The 21915-nt window shown below is 48.4% G+C and overlaps 1 protein-coding gene across 1 annotated transcript in view; it reads right to left on the reverse strand.

Moving 5' to 3' along the window:
• Positions 1–21915, reverse strand: part of FAM178B (family with sequence similarity 178 member B) — a 91744-nt gene that overhangs the window by 30683 nt on the left and 39146 nt on the right. Inside the window, exons 6-9 of the mRNA XM_090280764.1 lie at positions 17025–17139; positions 10095–10188; positions 9618–9794; positions 9283–9380 (exon numbers count right to left, since the gene is read on the reverse strand). Coding sequence (XP_090136890.1) covers positions 9283–9380; positions 9618–9794; positions 10095–10188; positions 17025–17139 — 484 coding nt within the window. The remainder of the gene's footprint in view (positions 1–9282; positions 9381–9617; positions 9795–10094; positions 10189–17024; positions 17140–21915) is intronic.

Below are 21915 nucleotides of genomic sequence, written 5' to 3' on the forward strand. Positions count from 1 at the left end.
TTAACTTCATCGCGAAGACAGAAACCTGAAGGATTTTAAGCACAGGAGTGACAGACAGATGACGTTTGAAGGAAGGTCACAGTGCTAGACAGTGTGGGGGGGTGGGCATTGGTCAGACGGGAGATAGCCTGGAAGGAGACAGCTCCAATTCCCCGGCAGAAATCCAGGGCGTGGCATTTAAGAGCTGCAACCGTGGCAGCCACAGTGTCATGACAAGGAGATGAGTGTTGTGGGAGATGGAATACCCTGACAGGAAAGAAGATGCCCCCACACTCCCAAGCTTCAGGTAGCAGGTAGGTGCTAATGCCCCCATGGGGCCATGGAGGACGTGGTGGTGGCCTCTACTTTACACATGCTCAACTGGAAATACCTGCCCACACAGACCTGGTGCTGAGCAGAAAGGTGTGGCCACAGATATAGCCTTGGGGGCCCCCATTGTGTAGTTGGAGTTGAAGCCATGATGTGGATGAGGTGAGGGTGTCAGGTTGAGTTCCCCAGGAACTGGGCTCTAAAATAGAGAGGATCGTGTAGGAAATTTATGGGGTGAAAGAAGGAGACAGGTGTTCTTGGGATGACCCCTGTGGGGAGTGAAGGAAGCAGGTCTAGGCCAAGGGGAAAGCCAGGCTGTGGTGCAGTCATAGCAAAACTGGCCCTGCAAGGAGCTCTGGGGCTGGCGAGGTCCCTCAGACATCCTGAAGTGAGGCCATTGTACCCCCATTACTGGGCTGCTCCCAAGAAGGGGTACAACCTTGGGGAAGATGCGTATTCTGCAGAGGCAGCTCCTGGGGTGGGCTGGCAAGGCAGCAACACTCCACCAGCTGGGGCGGAATGCCTGAGTTCCCCAATGGACAGGGCACCCCATGGGGCAGTGTGGGCAGAGAACCACAGTGCCTTCCCAGAAGACATCCTGAGACTGCGCCTCATGACAGAGGAGAGGGCCTGGAACAGAGCCCTGAGGCACAGCAAAGCTCAAGGGGCGCTGAAGGGAGGGCAACCAGTGATGGCGACGGGGGACGGAGGGCAGTCAGTGGTGGCGACGGGGGACAGGCACAGGGAAGAGGGAGATCAGGAGGATGGTACTCTGTGAAGTCAGGGAAGAGGATGCTACACTTGTTCATGGGAAAGAGCCATTAGGTCACTGGTGACAGAGCAGCTGAGATGAGTGGCTGGTGCCAGATGAGGGGTCTTCTCCACTTCTGGCTCCTTAAGCCACTCCCACCACCTTCTTACACACACAAAAGTGAGCCAGGTCCTCATTAGCCACTACCCCTCATACTCCTGGCTTCATCGTTTTTCTTTGCTGTCTATCTCCCAGCTCCAGCCATGGCCCCTTGACTCCTAGACATGAACTTCACCTTTGTTTCTTGTTTCTTGCAATTTTGAACGCTTGTAAAATATTGAGGGTTTTTAGACCTTGGCTACCTCCTTCTAAAACATTCTCAACATTTGTCTTCTCAGGAAAGAACTCCCTACAACACTGAGCTCTGAAGACTCCAGCATGCATCCAGGGGTCAGACAAGGAGCTGGAGGAAACGGGGGGGGGGGGGAGGAAGTTTGGAGATGCAGCAGGGGGTGGAAGGAATGGCGGGTGGACACTGGACTGTGCTAAGGCAGGAGATTCACAACTGCAATTATTTGCTGAGGAGAAAGAGCTAGTGGTGAGTAAAAAGCTAAAGGTGTAAGAATAAGAAGGGATGACTGCAGAAGAAAGGTTCTGGAAGAACCAGGTCTGCTGGGATTCTGAATATGGGAGGAGGGATCACGAGGACTGTCCCCAAAACATGGGACCTGGAGGAAACAAGGGGTCCTTGGAGAAAGCTATGGCACTCCTGAAGTGTCACCGTGCTTGTGCCCAATGCACGAAGACCTGGTGACTTGGAGGCTGCCATCTTTCAGGGCCACCTTCCTTCTGCTTCATCAGCCAGCTTCCCTTATTGGTCAGATCCGGCTGCTTCAGACAGAAAAGGACTATGTTGAGAGGATGCTGGGGATCTCTGAAGATCATGAGAAAGAGAAGAACTGGGCTTGAAAACCAGTCAGCAGCTGAGGGACATGGGGCAGCAGTGAGCAGGAAAGGTCCCTGCCCAGGAGAGTGGGGAGGGCTGCTGCCCGGGCTCCTTCCCCCAGGAGCACCTGACTGGTGTGCCAGCTCTAGCTCCCAGGAGGTGACAAAGGAATGCCTGGCCCTTGCTGCTGTGTAGAGGGAGGCACAGGGAGGAATTTTCCCCAACACAGGAAGGATGCCCAATGTCTCACAACAACTCTCTCCTTTCCCTTTAAAAAAAAAAAAAAGCCAAAACCTGAATGTATCTCCAACACAGAAGCAGAGATAAGCAGAGCGCCAAAATTTGGCACGCACTTATTCATCCAATATTCAGTGAACACTTAGGATATTCTGACCACTGTTCCAGGCACTGAAGACACCCTTGCAGGGTGTTGTATCCTAATGGGGCAGCGGCAGATTACACATAAATAAATGCCGCCAACATGTAATGTTTGATGACAAGTCAGGAAGAAAAACAAAGAAAAGGTTCTGGAAGCCCTGAGCAGGGAGCTAATTTGGAAAGAATGATCAGCAGATGTCTCTTTCAGGAGGTGACACTCAGGCAGAGACCACAGTGATGTGGAAGTGCCAGTCTCCTGCCAATGTGGGAGGAAGGGAGTGTACTGGAAAGAGGGGACATCAAAACACAAGCCCTAGTGTGTCCCAGGGACACTGAGGGGCACAGCAGTGGACATTGGCCATATCCCAAGGTGCCTTACCGGCCATCTTAGAATGAACATCCTCCCAAGTATGATGCTAAGCCCTGGGGGATTCTTGGGCAGGGACACGACTCACTTTCTTGTGGTAGTTTTTTCACTGTTAAATGTTCTAGGTTTGGTAACTACTATGCTTTAAAAAACAGGGCCTTAACTTTTAGAGATACCTACTGAAATAAATAGTCTGATGTCTGGGACCTGTTTCCCACTGATCAGTGGCAGGAAAGGTGGGGTGGGCAGGTAAGGGTGAAAGGGTCACCATGACCACAGTGAATGTCTGTTGAGATGGACATGTGTGCATGGAGTCCATTACACTGTCCTCTCTACTTCTGTATATGTTCAAAATATTCTGTGGCAAAGCTTAAAATCATTAAGTAAAGGTGACTCTGGCTAAATGGCAACAACACGCTGTGGGTATAAGAGCAGAGGTAGGGAGGCCAACAGGGTATTCAGAAAAGATAAATGAGCCCAAAGATGATAGAAGTCACTAATATTAATATCAAACCCCAAAGACTACTCCCCCTGCAACAGAACCGGATTACACTTTACATATGGATCCATAGCCTTTTTTCTTTTTCCCTTTTTTTAAAAGATTTTATTTATTTTTAGAGAGAGGGGAAGAGAGGGAGAAAGAGAGGGAGAGAAACATCAATGTGTGGTTGCCTCTCTTGTGCCCCCAACTGGGGACCTGGCCCACAACCCAGGCATGTGCCCTAACAGGCAATCGAACTGGCGACTGTTTAATTTGCAGGCCGGCACTCAGTCCACTGAGCCACACCAGCCAGGGCCATAGCCTTTTTCCATTTGGCACTATTTTGTTAACTTTCCCTTTCTTTTTTTTTTAAGTGTATTTTATTTATTATGTTGTTACAGTTGTCCCAATTTCTTTCCCCTTTGCTCCCCTCTGCCCAGTACCCCCTTCCCTCTAGCAATCCCACCCCCCTTAGTTCAAGTCCATGAGTTGTGCATATACGTTCTTTGGCTTCACCCTTTCCTATATTACTCTTAACTTCTGTCTATTTTGTACCAACCAATTATGCTTCTTAGTCCCTGCTCCATTTCCTCATTTCTCCCCCTTCTCCCTCCCAGCTGATAACCCTCCAAATGATCCCCATTCCTAGATTCTGTACTGTTCTGGTTTGCTCATTTGGATTTTGTTCTTATTTTTTAGATTCAGTTGTTGATAGTTGTGAGTTTGGTGTCATTTTAATGTTCACAGTTTTGATCTTCTTTTTCTTAATAAGTCCCTTTAACATTTCACATAATAATGGCTTAGTGATGATAAACTCCTTTAGCTTTACCTTGTCTGGGAAGCACTTCATCTGCCCTGCCATTCTAAATGATAGCTTTGCTGGATAGAGTAGTCTTGGTTGTAGGTCCTTGCTGTTCATCACATTGAATACTTCCTGCCAATCCCTTCTTGCCTGCAAAGTTTCTTTTGAGAAATCAGCTGTTAATCTTATAGGCACCCTTTGTAGGTAACTCTCTGCTTTTCTCTTGCTTTTAGGATTCTCTCTTTAACTTTCACCATTGGCATATTAACTATGATGTGTCTTAGTGTGGTCCTTTTTGGGTCTAGCTTGTTTGGGACTCTCTGTGCTTCCTGGACTTGTATGTCTATCTCCTTCGCCAAATTGAAGAAGTTTTCCTTCATTATTTTTTCACATAAGCTTTCAATTTCTTGCTCTTCCTCTTCTCCATCTGGCACCCTTATGATTTGGATGTTGACACGTTTAAAGTTGTACCAGAGGTTCCTACACCTCTCATTTTTTTCAATTCTTGTTTCCTCATTCTGTACTGGTTGACTGTTGTTTTCCTCCTTATGTTCCAAATCATTGATTTGAATTCTGGTTTCCATCCCTTCACCACTGGTTTTGTGTGGATTTTCCTTCATTTCATTTAGCATAGCTTTCACTTCTTCCCTTAATGCGTTTGCCATACTTAAGCATATCTGTCAAGTCTGTGAGCATCTTTATCACCAGTGTTTTGAACTCTGTATCTGTTAGGTTGGCTATCTTCTTGTTTGTCAGGTTGGCTATCTCCTCGTCTGTTAGGTTGGCTATCTCCTCATTGCTTAGTTCTCCCACTGGCCCACTGGAACCCTGATCCATTCCTTCTTTTGGGCCATACTTCTCTGTCTCCTCATCTTGACAGGCTCCTGTGTTTGTCTGCCTCTGTGTCTTAGGTAGTCCTGTCGCTCCTGTTACATTGTAAGGGGCGGAGCCTTAGGTATTCGTCAGTACAGGATGACCTGTTTCACCATGTTGTGGTGTTATATGTAGAGGAGGGGTCTCAGAGGGCAAAATGCCACTTGCTCAGCACTCACCCCTTTTCGAGGCACTTCTGCTTTCCATATGGGACTGGCACCTCTCTAGTGTTGCCTTGGTTGTCATTCCCAGAGTGGATGGGTCTGCGAACATTCTAGGACCGTGGGGGCCCTTTAAACAAGCGGACTCTGCAGAGAGACCAGTAGTTTCTTCCTCCGCCCAACCCCCACTGGTTTTCACCGTCAGAAGCAATGTGGCTTTATTTCTCCTGGCTGTGGAACTGTGAGCTGCGCAGTCTGGTCTAGTGCTGGGAGCGCTCCCCAGGTGTTCCTTCTGACTTTAAAACGTGTGACTACACTTTCCGCCGACCTGCCACTGCCGCTGCTGCCACCACTGCCGCCTCTGCCGCTGCCGCTGCAGCCACCACCACCGCACCACATCCTTTATGCCCGGCTCCACCCCTCCGACCTGTCTGGATGAGTATTTCTTCTTTATATCTTTGTTTGTTGGACTTCCATGCAGCTCAATTTTCTGGAACTTATGGTTGTCTCTAGTTTTGAGATAGTTGTATTCCTTCTTAGTTGCTGAGCGAGACGCAGCATGTCTGTCTGGGCCTCATCTTGCCCGGAAGTTAAAACCTGTTAACTTCCCCTTCTTCTCTGACATTGTTTTTTAAGTGTTCTAAAATATTCTGGAGTATGAACACAATTTGATTTATGCTGGGGTACTGAGGTTGTTTCTAATTTTTCACTTTCATGACCATCACTGTGCTAAATGCCCTTGTCAATGTATCGTTGCTACTCCCCCACTTTAAACTGTTTGTCAAAGGGTTTGCACATATTAAACTTATTTGCTTAATTTGGCCAAGTTGCCCTCCAGGGCAATGGCTGAGAGTGTACACCATGAAGAAAGGAGTAGGCCTGTTTCTGCACATTGTGCTGATACTGGGCAAGAGCTCTGTCATTGTCAGGGCCAGGTTTGTGATGTTTTAGGCAGCCTTGGTCTGTTCCTCTTTCTGACTGGGCAGATGGTTGGACTTGCCCTCTATTCTGAGGGACCCTGTGAAGCAGCACGCAGGAGATATTTAATAAACGTTCAAGGTGGTGATGTAGGGAGCCTGTGGAAGTCCATCAGCTTTTAGGGGAGCAAAAGCAGCCCTCAACTTGTCTTCTTCCCAACATGGCTCCTGGGAGTGGGTGCAGAGGTCTGCTGGGAACTTGTGCTGGGCCTGGACAGAAGCCGGAAGCTGGAGCTACCCTGGAGGGGCCATAGTGCCCAGACAGACTTTCCTGCAAAGGAAAGGTGGTTTTCTCTAGTATTTACTTTCATTTTTCAGGGTTAAGCTCAACTTTGCCTCCAACCTGTGGCATATCCCTTGAAGTCTTGGTCAACAAGGTGGGTGTGGGGAGGCCTGCATCACAACATCAACATTGGTGGAAGTTCTTGCTCTGTGCTTAGCTAATTGGCAGACTAAGAATGTGACAGCCCATTGTCACATTGTCACAATATGCCTTCCCTCCTGGGGTCAGTCTGGGAACTGGGTCCAGGGGGTGGCCACCAGTGAGGGCAGAACAAGGCCACCAGCAAGCTGCTCCAACATTGCCACCATAAGGAGCAGAATTGTGGGGGCAGCTAAAAGTCACAGTGAGTACAGTGCACCTGTAAAAAGAATGAGAAGCTACTTCTTATCCAATCCGGAATGACTGCAGAAACATACCTCTATGTGAAAAGAAGGGTGGGGAGCACATGTGTGCATTTTCAACACATACTCCTTGGTGCCTTTTGAACTCTGTCCTATTTACATGCTTTATGTATTTAGAGAGAGAAATACAATGAAGTATTGAAGTAAATGAATAAATAACACCTGTCCATGTGGTGAACCATCTTTCCTGGCAAAGTTCTTGGCAGGAGGTATCACCTGGTTGATGTGTCTGTCTGAAAGCAAGGTAAGGCTGTTCATTGTATTCACTCCTGGCATTTAGGGGGCACTAACCAAGGGCCAAGAGCTACAAAGAGACCCTGTAACAGATTCCTGGAATCAAAGCTTCATGCTGCTAACAGATGAATGACACCATAAGTTTAGGATATGATGAAGGTAAGACAAAATAACCGGTGTAGGGTCCACTGGCTCTTTGGGGGTGGAAAAATACAAATTAGATCCCTGTATCATACCTACAGAAAACAGAGTCCAGAGGGGATTAAGAGCCCATAGAAACAGAATTATATCAGTACTGAAAGAAAATAGAACACAATATTTTTATGGGTCTTAGGATGGTTCAGAAGGCCATCCTATTCAAGATAGAAAGATTCTATCACAATCAGCTCTCTGTGTTATCCAACTAACTTTTCTATAAATCTAAATCTACTCTAAAATTAAAAAAGCCCTGACTGGTTTGGCTCAGTTGGTTGAGTGTTGTCTTGCACCCAAAGCAAAAGGTTACTGGCTTGATTCCCAGTCAGGGCACATGCCTGGGTTTCAGGCCTGGTACCTGGTTCGGGCATGTGCGAGAGGCAACTAATTGATATTTCTCTCATGCGATGATGTTTCTCTTCCTCTCTTCCCCTCTCTCTGAAAGTAAATAAGTAAAATCTTTTTTAAAAAGTAAAACAAAATTTTTAGTTCACTGAAAGATAATCATACACAAAGGACAATTTACAACCTTAGGAGAAAGTGCAGTGTGTCTGAAACATACATAAGATGCAATATGTAAATCAATATAATAAGATAAATGATAAGATAGAAAAATGGGCAAGAAATATCAAAGATAATTTACAATAAAAGAAACACAAAAGACCAATAACCATATGAGAAGATTCTCAATTTCACTGGCAATCGCGGAAATAAAAACTAGAACCACAGAATAGCATTTTTCACTTACCAGAGTCACTAAAACTTAAAAACAAAACTGAGGACACACAGTATTAATGACAATGTGGAGAAACAGGTGTTTTCACATCTATTTGGTGAGTATTAATAATTGGCACAGCTATTTTTGGAGGCCAAATTTTAAACATGCATACTTTAGGACTGCAATTTCTCATCAAGAAATTTATCCTGTGGATATATCTGCATAAATGTGCCAAGCTGTTACGCATATATTACCACTGGACAAACACCCTGAGTGAGGGGTCTGACTGCACATACATGGGGAACACTGTGTGGCTGTGGAAAAGAATGTGGGCCATCGTGTGCGTGCATGTGCATGTACACACATATATGTGTGTAGCCCAGTTCTCTCAAATATAGAGCAAACACTCCCCTTTCAGGACTGTAGAGAAGTCTCCTCTCCTTCAACAAGATTCATAGGACTGGACCTGGCCTCAGGATGATCAAATCCGGCTGGGCCCTGGGAATGTAAGGCTGAATAAAATTCCAAGCTGCCCCCAGAAGCCACCTGGGGAAGGAGTTACAGGGAGCCGGCCCCAGTGGAGATGCCTGTGAGGGCTGGGGGTCTTTCTGAGGTGGGCTCCAGGACAGGCCTAGTTGGAAGGGTGGGAAGGGGCGTCATTTTAGGTGGGAGGAGTTGCAAATGGACCAGCCAGGAGGAGAGGAGCTGGGGAGTGGTCTGCTCAGGGAAGGGCAATGAATCCCCTGAGACTGTGGCCTAAAGTGGGAGAAGGAAGGAGGAGACAAAAGACAGAGGCCCAGTCTAGCAGATGGGTCTTATCTCCCCAAGGGCTGAGTTTGTTCACCTCAGTCAATAGCATGCCAAGCACTGTTCTACATGGGGGTGATATGGAGTGACCCAGATAAGGGACCTGCTCTCCTAGAGGTAAGAAACATGGAAGAGAGGCAGCCATGAACAAGGAAACAAACAGTAAGATCATTTTGGGCAGAGATCAATGCTGTGCAGAAAATAAAACAGAATGATAAACTGACAGTGTGGACAGTGGGTGGGAGGGGGGATGATGGGGGGGCATAATGCAGCTGAGGTCTGAATGTCAAGAAGGAACCCCCCACCAAAGACTGGGGAGGGAGCAGCAAAAAAACAGAGGGCAGGACCCCCTGCAGTCACAAGCTAATTGTGCAAGACAATTGTTTTGCTAATAAAACCATGGTAAGAAAATTAGGCTTTATTCATTCGTAATGAACTCATTAGTGAGTTGTATTTTTAGTTCTTTCTCCTGGGTTTTAGAGATTCTTGAGAGTGGGAGGTCTGCTGGGACTGATGGGAATGGTTCTGGATCCCCACAGCCCCCCTGTCAGGGTGGGATGAGTGTCAGAGGGAAGAGGCAGAGGTGCAGGAGCACCCACCTGCTACGGGAGGTCACATCCAGGAAGAGCTGCACAAGCGCCAGCAGGTTGTGGTGGTGATCCGACACCAAGCTCAGGGCACAGCACAACTGCTGGAGCTGTGGGGACACCACAGTGGGCAGGGGAGGGGGTCACCATCCACCCTGAGCTCTCCACCAGCCCACTTCAGGAGGGTGAGTGCCGGTCATGAAGGCCAGGGACAGGAGGGATGTTCCTGGCATTCCAGTGACTTCAGGACCTTGGAGCAGTGCCATCCCCATCTAGGGCATGCTAAGGATAACTCGGGACCCTATAGAGGAGGCTGGGCTAGGGCTGGGCCCAGTGGCTCAGTGTACCTTTCCTGGCCATTCCTGGATATTCTCGAGGAGCAGGAGCAGGAGCTGCTGGAGGTCTGTCTTGGGCAGCAGGCGCAGCCCCACATCCAGGCCAGCTCTGCACAGCAGCTCAATCAGGTCCAAGAGGTTCCCATCAGTGGTGGCCCCTGGCTGCGCTAGGGCACACAGTGTCAGGAACTGGAGAGCAGAGAGAGCACTAGGGCAGTATGGCCTTCCTGGGAGACAGGGCAGGCAGGAGGGGTCGGCACTGTGAGCCCCTTGGCCAAGTTGGGTGAGAGCTGAGACAAACAAGCAATGAGGCCAGAGGCCAGGTCCTGTGGGGTCGGCAGGTGGGAGGTAATGACATGGGGAGTGTGAGCGTTCCACAGCGTCAGTGCTGGCGGCCCCTCTGGTGCCTGCAGTGGTGCTTGATGGGACTCACTGAACTAACCTGCTGAGTAGGTCTGAGTTGTGAGCAGAAACAGCCATTTGACTCACCTTATAGATGTAGCTCAGGCTGATGTCCAAGGCGGTCTCCTGGGGGGTGTCCTGCTGCTCCCCCTGGCTCAGGCTAGCCTCACTTTTAAGCACTCTAAGGCAAGACAAAGGGAAGGAAACAAGAGGAATGGGCATCATGGAAGAACTGAGCAGAGAGGGGGCCTCACTTGCTCAACAACATGGGCCCAGGGATAATCTACTCAGCCTGGACCCCGTGTGTGCTGGTCTGCACTGCTGCATAACAAATTACCGCCAGGTGCAGAGGCTTAAAAACAACATTTATTATCTCATGTAGTTTCTGAGGGTTGGGAATCCAGGAGCAACTCAGCTCAGTGGTTCTGGCTCAGGGCCTCTCAGGAAGTTGTCCGCAAGATGTTTGGGGGACAGGGCTGCTGTTGTCTCAGGTGTGGCTGGGCAGGGGAAGCTGCTCCTAAGCTCACTCACATTGTCAGTGGCCTCAGTTCCTTACCTCTCCATAGGGCTCCTCAATATGGCAGCCTGCTTCCCCTAAAGCAAGTGAGAATGCCTGGGAGAGAAGCTGTAGCCTTCCACACCTAACCTTGGAAGTGACATCCCACCATGTCTGCAGATCACTCTTGGCCACGCAGGCCAGCTTGACAGCTACCATTTTGCTCAGGCATCCAGCTGTAGTCTTCTGGGACTTGGAAACCAGAAAATCATACTTCATTGCCCCCAAAAAGTCTTCCTCAAAAAGTTTGTCCATCCAGGGGTGGTGACTGCATGCTCCGAAAAGTACACTATTCTGTAGCTTCCAAAATCAGTAAGTTAGGTGAAAATCAGAGCAAAAATGATCTTTGAGAACCCTCCAAAGGTGTCACACTAACACACCGTCTACTGGTAAGCCCAACAGAGACACTGTTTCCCCAGTGAGGGAGCAGATCTGCGTGAGCCTAGATGAAGTTAGAGGCTGGGGTCATATTAAAAACAAAACCTCTTTAAAGACTAGAGACACGCTCAGGGTGGCACAATGCTTCAGAGAAAGCAGGGTAACACTGCCCTTTGCACAAGTTTCCTAGGCACATGCTCACTGGATGGATATTCTCTCTGTGGCCAACTGTATGTTGTTGATTTCAAGTAAGCGAAGTGAGTTTATGATGAGGCTCCCTTTGTGTCTCACCCACTTTTCCACTCTAGTTAATGAGCCTGGAGTTCAGCTAGCAGTGGGTCTCAATAAATGAAGATACTAATGATGACAACATTGCTGATAGTAATGGCCACCACCACCCCTACACAGCCCAGGGAAAGGCCTCCACTCTTCTTGACTCGGCACTGTGCTGCTTCTTGGAGGGAAAGAAGGAGAGATCCTTGTCTAGCCCTATGGAAGTTGATGCCCACAAACCAAAGTTGGGGGCGACAGGCTAGGACTGGGTTCTGCTGTTCTTCCAGATCTTAGCGTGTCCTTGAGCCAGGGAAGTGGGTGAGGCTGGCACTTGCATATGGGCATGCGTGGCTGTGTTGGTAAGATAGAAGTTGCAGCTATAGCAGCCTGTAAGGACGCACAGGGTAGGCGAGCATGCGAGGGGTGCTTTCAGATTTCCCAAAAGGTGGGGCATCAAGTGGGCTTTGTGCCTGTGCTGGGAGCAGTGGGTCTTCAGGGGGTTTGCTGCTGCCTGAGGGAGTTGGAGTGCTGCACATGGGAGCTGGTGACTTCTTCTCCCAGCTGGGGAGGGAAGTATGGCTGTGACTGAGCCCTCTCATCTTTGGGAGGGAATCCCGGTACCCCCTGAAGAGGGGGACAGCCGCCTGGAGTGTGCGCAGCCAGCCACCACTTCCCTGTGCTGCCTCTCCTGGGAATAGCAGACAATATGGTGGGTTCCTCCACTCCCTGACCTTCTGAGGACCCACCTGACTGAACCGTGGAGTCTGTGACTGCTATTCTGGGGTGCAGCATCAGCTAATCCTGAGGCCTCCAGGCTGCTCACAGCAGGGGGCCATGGAACACAGGAATTCACAACCTAACAACCCATTTCCCTTCTGCACTCAGGAGGTTAAGAGCGAGCTGATGTGATTGCATGAGCAAAGCAGCTTCAGCTGTGATGCCCCTCAGTCCCTGTCCTTGGCTGGCTAGGTCACAGCCCTGTGAGCAGCATCCAGGAGCTGGAGTCTGGGTCACAACAACACTGTTCTACACTCACTGAGTAATCTTAAGAGGGTGTGTCAACTCAGTTTCCATATTTGTTTTTCCCAAGGGTTGAAAAAAATACTAGTTACTATCTATACAGTGCTCTGACATTCTCAGTAGGAGGAGGCTGAGGAAGTGTGTGGGCACTGCCACCACCATGACCAAGTGACCAAGCGCTGCTCTGAAGGCCCTGCCCTCCGAGCCCCACCAGCAGGCTGCCAGCAGGGCGCTCTCTCCCTGAATTCTGCAATGCCCAGGCCGAGCCAGACCTGTCAGCTCTGCTCTACGGCAGCTGAGGAATCAATGCTGAGCTAATGGAAAGGGAGGGAAAGACAAACTTTACCTGGATAGAATTACTGTCCCAAGGGAGCCAGTTACTAACAGCATGCCCTTTCAATGGATTGTCATTTATTTACCTGTTCGGGCACTGTACCAATTTAACTTTCAGAGGATCAAGTGGAGGAAGGCTTCCAGCACTGGGCAACAGCAGCAGGTTTGTTGGTCTTTCGAGGCCAGTCCTGTGTACCTGACCAGGGCTCTTTAGCTGGGCTTTGTAATCAGAAGTGGCTTTGGAGGACCAGCCATGGCTACCTGAGGGCCTCCCCTCTCTCCCAGGTGAGACCACGTAGCCAGGTGGCACAGCCTCCTCTGAGGATGCCGGAGCTCTTATTCAGTGCCAATGGTCTGGTCCCCCTTCCCCTGTTCCCCCCACCCCAAACAGCCTGTCTTCACCATCCCAGCCTCATTCCTGACAGAGGGCTACTCCTTTTGTAATAGGTGGACATCAGACCATTCGCACGTGTTCACTGCAGAAAGGCTGTGTCTTTCTGAAAGGAAGTCTTGAAGCTCTCCATAAGATGGTGATGGGCTTTAAGGAAATTTGAGATTAAGAACAGGTGGTGGAAGACCTGAATTTCTCATAGCAACTGGAAAGTCGGCAAGTCATGGGGCCACGCACACGAACTGCCCAGCCTTGGCCATCACGAGGCTCTGTAGGGGCCCTGCAGGAGATCCATCTGTTCTGCCAGGGGACCCCTAGATGGGACATCCCTGGAAGTCGACAGAGATGTGCCTGATGTGGACCCACCTGGCACAGGACAAGCCTCCTGTGAGTCTGTTCAGGAACAAAATGAGGAGCGTGGTGGGGAGAAGGCAGCCTGCCATGCACTCGCTCTTGTGGCCCATACATCCATGAGAATCACATCCTTGGTGGAGGAGATGCTGGAAGCTGGCTCCTGAACACCCTAGATGCATCATCCTCCCGCCTCATGACTTTCAGAGCTTCCCCAATCAGAGCAGCCAGTCAGCCTCCCAGGAAACACACCTGAGCATCTTCACCACTCGTGCCCCCCTGAGTCATAGGAATGTGTCCAGGACATGGTTGCTTCTCTAAAGGAGGCTATGTCCAGGCAGAAAAAACCTCCCAGGTCTAGTGGTTTGGCAGGCGGTCCCAGCCTGCTCTTACAGTGTTGTGACAGGGAAATCACCCTTGTAGCCATCGCCAGCTCCTTGCAGCCAGTTCAAAACCCTCTTGGGAAATGGTGTGAACAGCAAGCCCAAGGTGTGGGGCCCAAGGAAAGAAGCAGAGCTGTCACCGAGCAGCTCTGGTGGCACTCTGGGCCTGGCCTGAGGACAACGTGGCTCTGCCTGCCTCCTGCACAGGGCTAACTGTCCCTGGTAAAATTGGAAGTCTAAATGCTGGGGGTTTGTGTTCCCAGGTATTTGAGATGAAATGTGCCCACCTGCCTGCCTCCTGTAGCCTCCAAACATGGTGGGTTTCTCCTAAAGTATACGTGGCAGGAAGCCACAGAGGGGAGAGGGGAGTGGCTCTTTGCAGAGTGCTTTGTGCATTAAGTGGTTATAGGTCTCCAGAGCCACCTCCCACTTTCCAAGTGGACACCAAAGGCTCATCAGAAGTTAGAAGTGGCTCTTCTGAACCCCACAGCACTGCACACCACTTCTGATATGCATGTTTTCTGGATATAATTCTTTCCTGACTCATCCTAGATGGTGGAGTGACTGCAGCTCCATGTTTGGGAAGGGGAAAGTGGCTTATTACAGCAGATATGGAACCCTGAGGGTGGGGAGGGCTGGAGCATGTGGAGTATTTTTAGCACAGCTAGTGTGGTTTGGTTTGGCAGACAATTACTAAACACAGTCGTGGAGCAGGTTCTTTAGAAAGCTTGGCCCTTCCCCCTAGATGAACATCTTCCCACCTCAGCAAAGGAAGGGGGTTGGACACCTGGGACGACGACTGTCTGTAGGAGGTGGGGGCTCCCATGTAACAGCCTGTTCAGGGTTCTAAATGCTCTGTTGGATCTGAAACCAAATTCTGAAAGAATTCTCAAGAAAGAGTTTAGATGTGTTATAACTTGTAGAACAAGCTAATGATATGTAAGGTTTTTATAAGCCAGATCTAGTCACCATCCACCCAACAGCCATCACTGATGTATTATTGTATGGTTTTTTTCCTAGAGGGCAGGATCCATCCTTTACATATTAGCATATCTGTAGCCCAGTGCACAAAGGGTACACTCACAAAACAAAATCAAGCATTGTGGAAATCACACATACAACTGTGGCCATGAGTTGATATTAAGTGTGAGCCAGACAAGAGGCCTGGAGATGGCCTGAAAAGATTGGGACATGTCTTGGAAGAGGTGGGGCAGCAAGGGCTCTGAGCAGGAAGGGGCAGGAAGAGATGTCAACCAAATCAGGAAGACATATCATGCCTGTTTTTTTTTCTTTATCCCCAGGTCTGGGAGCCTGGTAGTTCATACACTTAAGATTCTCAAGTACTTGCGTGGGATTGTTCTTTAATTCCCTCAGACTCAGGGCTTCACCACGTGGGCTACCGCAAGTTCAGTAACTTTTTTTTACTTAAAAAAAAATGCTTAGGTATGTTCCCCCTACTCCCACTTTGCTGAGAATTTTTTTTTTTTAAATCATAAATGAGGTGCTGGATTTTATCAACTTCTTTTTCTGCATCTATTGATATGATCATGTGGTTTTTATCCTTCTTTTTGTTTATACGGTGCAGCACATTTATTGATTTGCAAATGTCTTGAATTCCTGGAATAAATCCCACTTTGTCATGGTGTATTATCTTTTTGATGCATTGCTGTATTTGGTTTGCTAATATTTTGTTGAGGATTTTCCAATCTATGTTCATCAGGAATATTGGCCTTTATTTTTCTTTTTTGTAGTGTCTTTACCTGGTTTTGGAATTAGGATAATGCTGGCCTTGTAAAGTGAGCTTGGGAGTCTTCCCTCCTCTTGAGTATTTTGGAAAAGTTTGAGAAGGACAAGTGTTAATTCTTCTCAGAATGTTTGGCAAAATTCACCTGTGAAGCCATTTGGTCCAGGACTTTTCTTTGTTGGGAGTTTTCTGATTACTGCTTCCATTTCATTAGGTATAATCTGTCTATCCAGATTTTCTGATTCTTTCTGATTTAGTTTTGGAAGATTGTATATTTCTAGGAATTTATCCATTTCATCCACATTGTCCAATTATTTGGCACAACTGTTGATATTATTTTCTTATAATCATTTGTATTTCTTTGGTGTCAATTGTTATTTCTCCTCTTTCATTTCTGATTTTATTTATTTGGGTCCTCTCTCGTTTTTTCTTATTGAGTCTGGTCAAAGGTTTGTCAGTCATGTTTATCTTTTTAAAGAACCAGCCCTTGGATTCATTGATCTTTTATGCCCCCCCCCCTTTTTTTAGATTCTATTTCATTTATTTGTGCTTTGATCTTTATTATATCCTTCCTTCTATTCACTTTGGGCTTTGTTGTTCTTTTTCAAGTTCCTTTAAGTGTAAAGTTAAATTGTTTATTTGACCTTTTAATGAAACTGCCTCATAACCCAGAAATTTCACTTCTGGGAATTTATCTGGAGAAATCTGAAACACTAATTTGAAAGAATATAAGCACCCCTATGTTCATTGCAGCATTATTTGCAATTACCAAGGTCCGGAAGTGGTCCAAGTGCCCATCGGTAGATGGGTGGATAAAACAACTATGGGACATTCACATAATGGAATACTACTCAGTTGTAAAATAGAAGAAAATTTTATCCTTTACAACAGCATAGATGGACCTGGAGAACATTACGCTAAATGAAATAAGCCAGTCAGAGAAAGACAAGTACCATATGATTTCACTCACATGTGGAATCTAATGAACAAACTGAATTAACTGGCAAAATAGAGACAGACTCATAGATAGAGAGCAGGCTAACAGCTCTGCAGGGAGTTACAGGGTGGAGGGATTGAGCAAAAAGGAAAAAGGACTCATGGTCATGGACAAGAGTGTAGTGACTGTGGGGTGGGAGGGGAGGGGGGCATAAGGAGGATAAATGGTAATACAAAAAACATACAATAAAAAATTTGTTAACCCGGGTAAAAAAGAAAAATGTACATAATTTTATCTAAAAATCAGAGGAAATCTTTCTTTTTCTAACTTAAATGCTGACTGAGCTGAGGATCATTTCACAAATAATTAATCAGTAGCTCTGTGCAATGAATGGACAGTTGCACTACATTTGTACAATAGGAAATACTTTAAATTAATATTTCCTAGAATGAATATATTTTTAGAAGAATGTTTCTTATTTTGGGGTGTGTGTGATACTTTGTTTTGTTTCTTAACATTTGTACTGAGGTGTAATTGGTATGAAAAAAACCTGCCCCTATTTAACATACAGTATGTACTTTGATGGGTCTGAACTGAGGCCAGCACCTGGTGAACAAAGGAGAGAGGATGTGAGGAAGGGGACGTACTCACCTGTCATTGTGTTGTGAGGGCCCCAGCAGGTACAAAGCTGGGCTGTGGGCACCCAGACCGTGAAATGCCTCCATGATTTCTCGCAGCGAGGGGCACCACATGTGCTTGTCGTCACCTGTCAGGCAAGGGAAGGCAAGGTTAGAGCAGGCAGAGGAAGAGAGGGTCCACTACTCCCAGGGGAGGGGCTGGGAGAGACACCCTTGGCCGGAGGGGACCCGTTTCTGCATTCTGTGGCACAGGTATCATCTGGAGAGATAAAGCACCCAATGGTTTTCAGACACTCCTTGGAGCTTTGGGAACCTAGACTTTTATTCTGTGAGCTTTAAGCTATGGCCGCCTTGATATGCAGGGGCCTGGGTGAAGGTGCCCTGATCACCTCCGTCAGGCAGCCATCAGGGCACTGAGCTGCTCAGAGCTGAGCTAGATGAGGAGCCCTGAAACAGAAGCCTCAAAGCTGCAAGCCTCAGAAGACACCGCCTCAGTGCCCCAGCCTCCCCGTCACAGAGGGCCGTTATCATTGCTGCGACGTACAGGTTTCCCAGGTTTCCCAGGCCCACCATCCCTGCTGCTGTCTTCTCAGCAAGCTTGCGCTGTGAGCACCATCTTCTCTGGACCAGTTTACAAAACATGACTGAGAATCTGACCACATCAACAAAGGGGAAAACCTTACATACTCAGGGCCTTTGCTTTAGTCAGATTATTTAAGGACATTTTCAGAAAAGGAAAACAGAAAATAAAAACTGTGTGGCTAGGCGTGTTTCCTAAAGGTGAAATGCTACAACATCCTCTGCACACGACATCTCCGTGCCCAATCAGAGGTGCAGTGGAGGAAGCAGAAGGATGAAAAGAAGGGGAGAATCCTAAACAAACCTGACCAAGTAGTGCATGGCTAAGAGCGAAATTGAAAACAGGTCACAAAATAAGCTGGTAGTGTCAGAACACAAATGCAGAACTTGACAATGAATGAGGTGCTGGATCAAGAACCTGGAAGCTGGCCTGGGTGCGTTAGCGGTGTATCCTCAAAGCTTCGTCATTGGATGGTGGGTGCTCCCTCCTAAGGGCCCACCTCCCTGCATCCCACCTGTGGGGGAATCATGCCAGGTGCTAAGAATATAAAGGTGACTCAGTAGAGACCTTGACCTCAGGGATCCCAGAGAGTAGGAGGGAGAGAAGCCAGACAGATAAATGAATACAAGGGTGTGTTCATGCAAAAACCCAAGCAGGTAAAAAGTACAGAGCCTGCTCAGAGGCAAGAAAGTAATGTAAGAAACATGGCATAGGTAACAGGAAAGAAAGCACATGCCTTGCACAGGGACAGAAGTGACAAAGACAGACAGGCATGTCCAGAGGCCAAGGCAAGTAATCAAGTAGCTTAAACTCACTGCAACGTTTTGGCCACAGTCCAGTCCAGCTACAGAGCCAGCAGCCAGTGGAGTGGCGGGCAGAGGGTCTCTGAGTCCCATCCAAGGACATTGCTTTGGTGGCATCGAGTGTCTCTCTCTTTGGAAATGTATATGGGTCCGGGCTCACCCAGCAGGTAATTAGATTCTTGGAGGAGGAAAAACTTTCCTTGTTTGTTTGTTTTTTTCCTTTTGGGCAACTTAACAAGTAAGAGAACGGTAATGATACCCCTTGCCTGCTTCACAAATGAGCTGGGAAGAATGAAGTCTGCAAAACACAATGTGACTCCACCAGAGAGAGCCGTTTACCAGGGCCCTTGGGGACGGTGCACGTACATGCACGCATATGTGGGCGGCCCATGAACTTTCCAGGGAGGAGAAGACAAGTATGGAAAGAGAATCAAGCTGGGGCGAGGTCCTGGGAGGCCCAGCTGGGCCAGAACATCCTGCCAGTGATGTCAGACCCCAAAGGGTGCTGTGTGGGGCCCACAATGGTGCTTCTGCTGCTCTAAACCCCCAAAAGCAGCCGCACCGGTCCCTCTGACCTCAAGCCTGGAACCTGGCATTATCCCTGTCCCTATTCCTACACAGTAGCTACTCCACAGTGCAGCTTGACCCAGGCTGACGTGTCAGGAGCACTTTCAGAGAAAGGGGCCTGGGGTGCCTTGGGATAAATCAGTCCTCATCCCATCCCCAGAAGTTGGCTAAGTGATGACAGGCACCAGAGAGCCCATAATTAACGCTGCGCCCATAAGTAGGCCATGCGCTCAGCTTTTCCTGAGCACTATTTGTCCCGAGTGAGGGTTTTCTGGAGAGCTGACACAGAAGAAAACTCAGGCACGGAGCTGCCAGCTCCATCTCCCTCAGATTCTTCACGCCCACTGCAGTCATCTGAGGTGAGTCCCCGGGGGACCGACTGGCCTGTGCTGCCTTCGCTGCCAGTGCTAACGGCCCACACAGCTGGGCTCTGGTTAGAGGCTGAGGGTCTGGAAGCATCCCTTTGGTGGCTCTCCTGGGATGGAACCGAGGCTTTGAAGGAAGGCAGGAGAAGAATAGAACCAGGCCTCAAATAAGAGTGGCTTTTCCATCTGTGCCTCAGAAGAAGCTGCTAGTTCACGTAACACTGCTTTCTCCTGGCACAGCTGCAGATGGAATGGGAAAACCATACACGTCCCTGGACGTCCAGGGGCGGGGCTCCACTGCCTCAGCCTGAAGGGGGCCGGGGCTATTTCTAAAGGCAATGGGCCTGCCAACCCATCAGACAGAGCAGCAATCCTAACTAGAGTGTAGGGCTTTCCACGTTGAGAGGAGGCTTAGAAACCTATCGTCTTATCCTCTAAACTCTAATTACTTAACTTCCCTTTGCACTTTCCTAGTTAAATTTTAATATCATTGATTTAGCCTTAGTCATTTAAAGTTTTATTCATTCAATAAACGGTAAGTGAACACCAGTTGCTGTTCTAAATGCTAGGGGCTCAGTGATGAATGAAAGAGAGAGGTCCCGGTCTCATGGAGCTAATGAATTGGTGGGGAGTCAGTGCACAGGACAAATAAGCACACAAACCATGCTGGGTGCTAAAATGGTACGGGAGAAGGGTGGCCAGGGTGACAAGGCAACGTCACAGACAGAAGGAAGAGCCTGCAGGGACCTGAGGTCAGCACACAGTTCCCCCCTTCAGGTCCAGCAGGGATCCCAGGGTGCCAGGGGGGGTGCAAGGCCCAGGGAGGGGGGACTAGCTGCCTTGAGACTGGGGCAGGAATGCAGGGCAAAGGCAGCAGCTGGTCATGTGGGGAGGGAGTGATGTGACATGGTGAAAAAGACAAAATCCTAACAAGTCCGTATTTTAAAAGTGTGCATGTTTCATTGGCACAACTACAGTGATGGTTTCTCTCATAGCAGAGAGCTGGCGTCTAGCAGGACCTTGACACGTTCTGACCTACTCCCTGCTCCTGGCCTCTCACCCCCATTGGCTCCTTCTTTAGATTTGCTATACCCACTTTCTTTTGGAACATATTTTTGGTTCTTGCCTGCTGTGTAACCCACCCCAAGGGCTTCTTCATTTTCCCTTTTCTCCCTATTCCTCCTGAGACAAGGCCCTCCCTTTGGTGCCCCCACACCCTCTCTCCCTGCCCGTGTAACTCAGCCTGCACTCACCCCCATATACACCCATACATCCACCCACCACATACACACACACACATACACACCCTGCACACGCCCCCATTCACACATACACCAGGGGCCTCTCTCAGCCCCTGGTCTGTTTATTCATGGGAGTGAGGGTGTGTACAGGGTGAGTAGTGCCGTCCCCAGGCCACCTCTCCTCTCTTCTGCCCTCTGTAACTCACACTGCTACCTGGTGTCACCTAACAGAGTGAGCACTCCAGGTCCTCGCTGTGTGTGGGACAGACTTGCACTGTGCCAAACCACTGAACAACTCATATCAGCTAGATTTAGGTTCAGCTGCAAATAACAGAGAGACCAAAAACAAAACAAAAAACCTGCCTGGGCTTAAATAAGCTAGATTTTAATTCTCTTTGATAAAAAAGATGTCCAGAGGTGGGTGGGCCACACTGGTGCAGGGACCTGACTGATCTATAGGCTCCTGGGTGCCCACCTTCTGCTCTGCCAGTTTCAGTATGTGCTTCTCCTTCTCAAGGGCACCTCATGGTCCAGAATGGTTGTGAGAGGCCCAGCTATTACGTCTCAACCCCAGGCAACTGCTTCCTCACTTTGCCACCTTGTTGTGCATGCTTGGGTTGTTGTGAAGGATGGAACCCTCTCAGTGTGACTCAGGAAGGCAGTAGCAGATCACCATCCCAGGTTTAGAAAGCAAGAGTTTGAGACAAATTTAGATTCAACCAGAGAGCTTCCCAGTGATGCCCCTGAATGCACAGCCTACCAGGTTCTCTCACGCTTTGGATTTCTGAACCTGAAACACTGGAATATTCCTGATCTCAGGAATAAAATGAAGCAGAAGACATCGAAATGCTGGCAGGATGTGGAGCAACAGGACTTTTCATTCATTGCTGGTGGGAATGTGAAATGGTGCAGCCACTTTCGAACACTGTCTGGCAGTTTCTTATAAAACTAAACACAGGCTCACCATATGATCCAGCTCTGTGCTCCTTGGTATCTTCCCCAAAGGAGTTGAAAACACATGTCCACATAAAAAGCTGCCCATAGATGTTTATAGCAACTTTATTCATAATTGTCAAAACTTCAAGGCAACCAAGAGGTCCTTCAGTAGGTGATGGATAAACACACTGGTTGATCCAGACAATGGAGTATTATTGATCAATTCAAAGAAATAAGCTATCAGGCTATGAAAAGACATGGGAAAACCTCCAGTGCACATTACTAAGTGAAAGAAGCCTCTGAAAAGGTTACCTACTGTAATGATTCCAACTATACGACATCTGGAAAAGGCAAAACTATACAGACAGTAAGCGACTGGTGGTTGCAGGGGCGAGGGTGGGGAGGGGGGAGT

Source organism: Furipterus horrens, unplaced genomic scaffold, assembly GCF_987537825.1.
Source record: "Furipterus horrens unplaced genomic scaffold, mFurHor1.1.pri manual_scaffold_6, whole genome shotgun sequence".
Lineage (NCBI taxonomy): Eukaryota > Metazoa > Chordata > Mammalia > Chiroptera > Furipteridae > Furipterus > Furipterus horrens.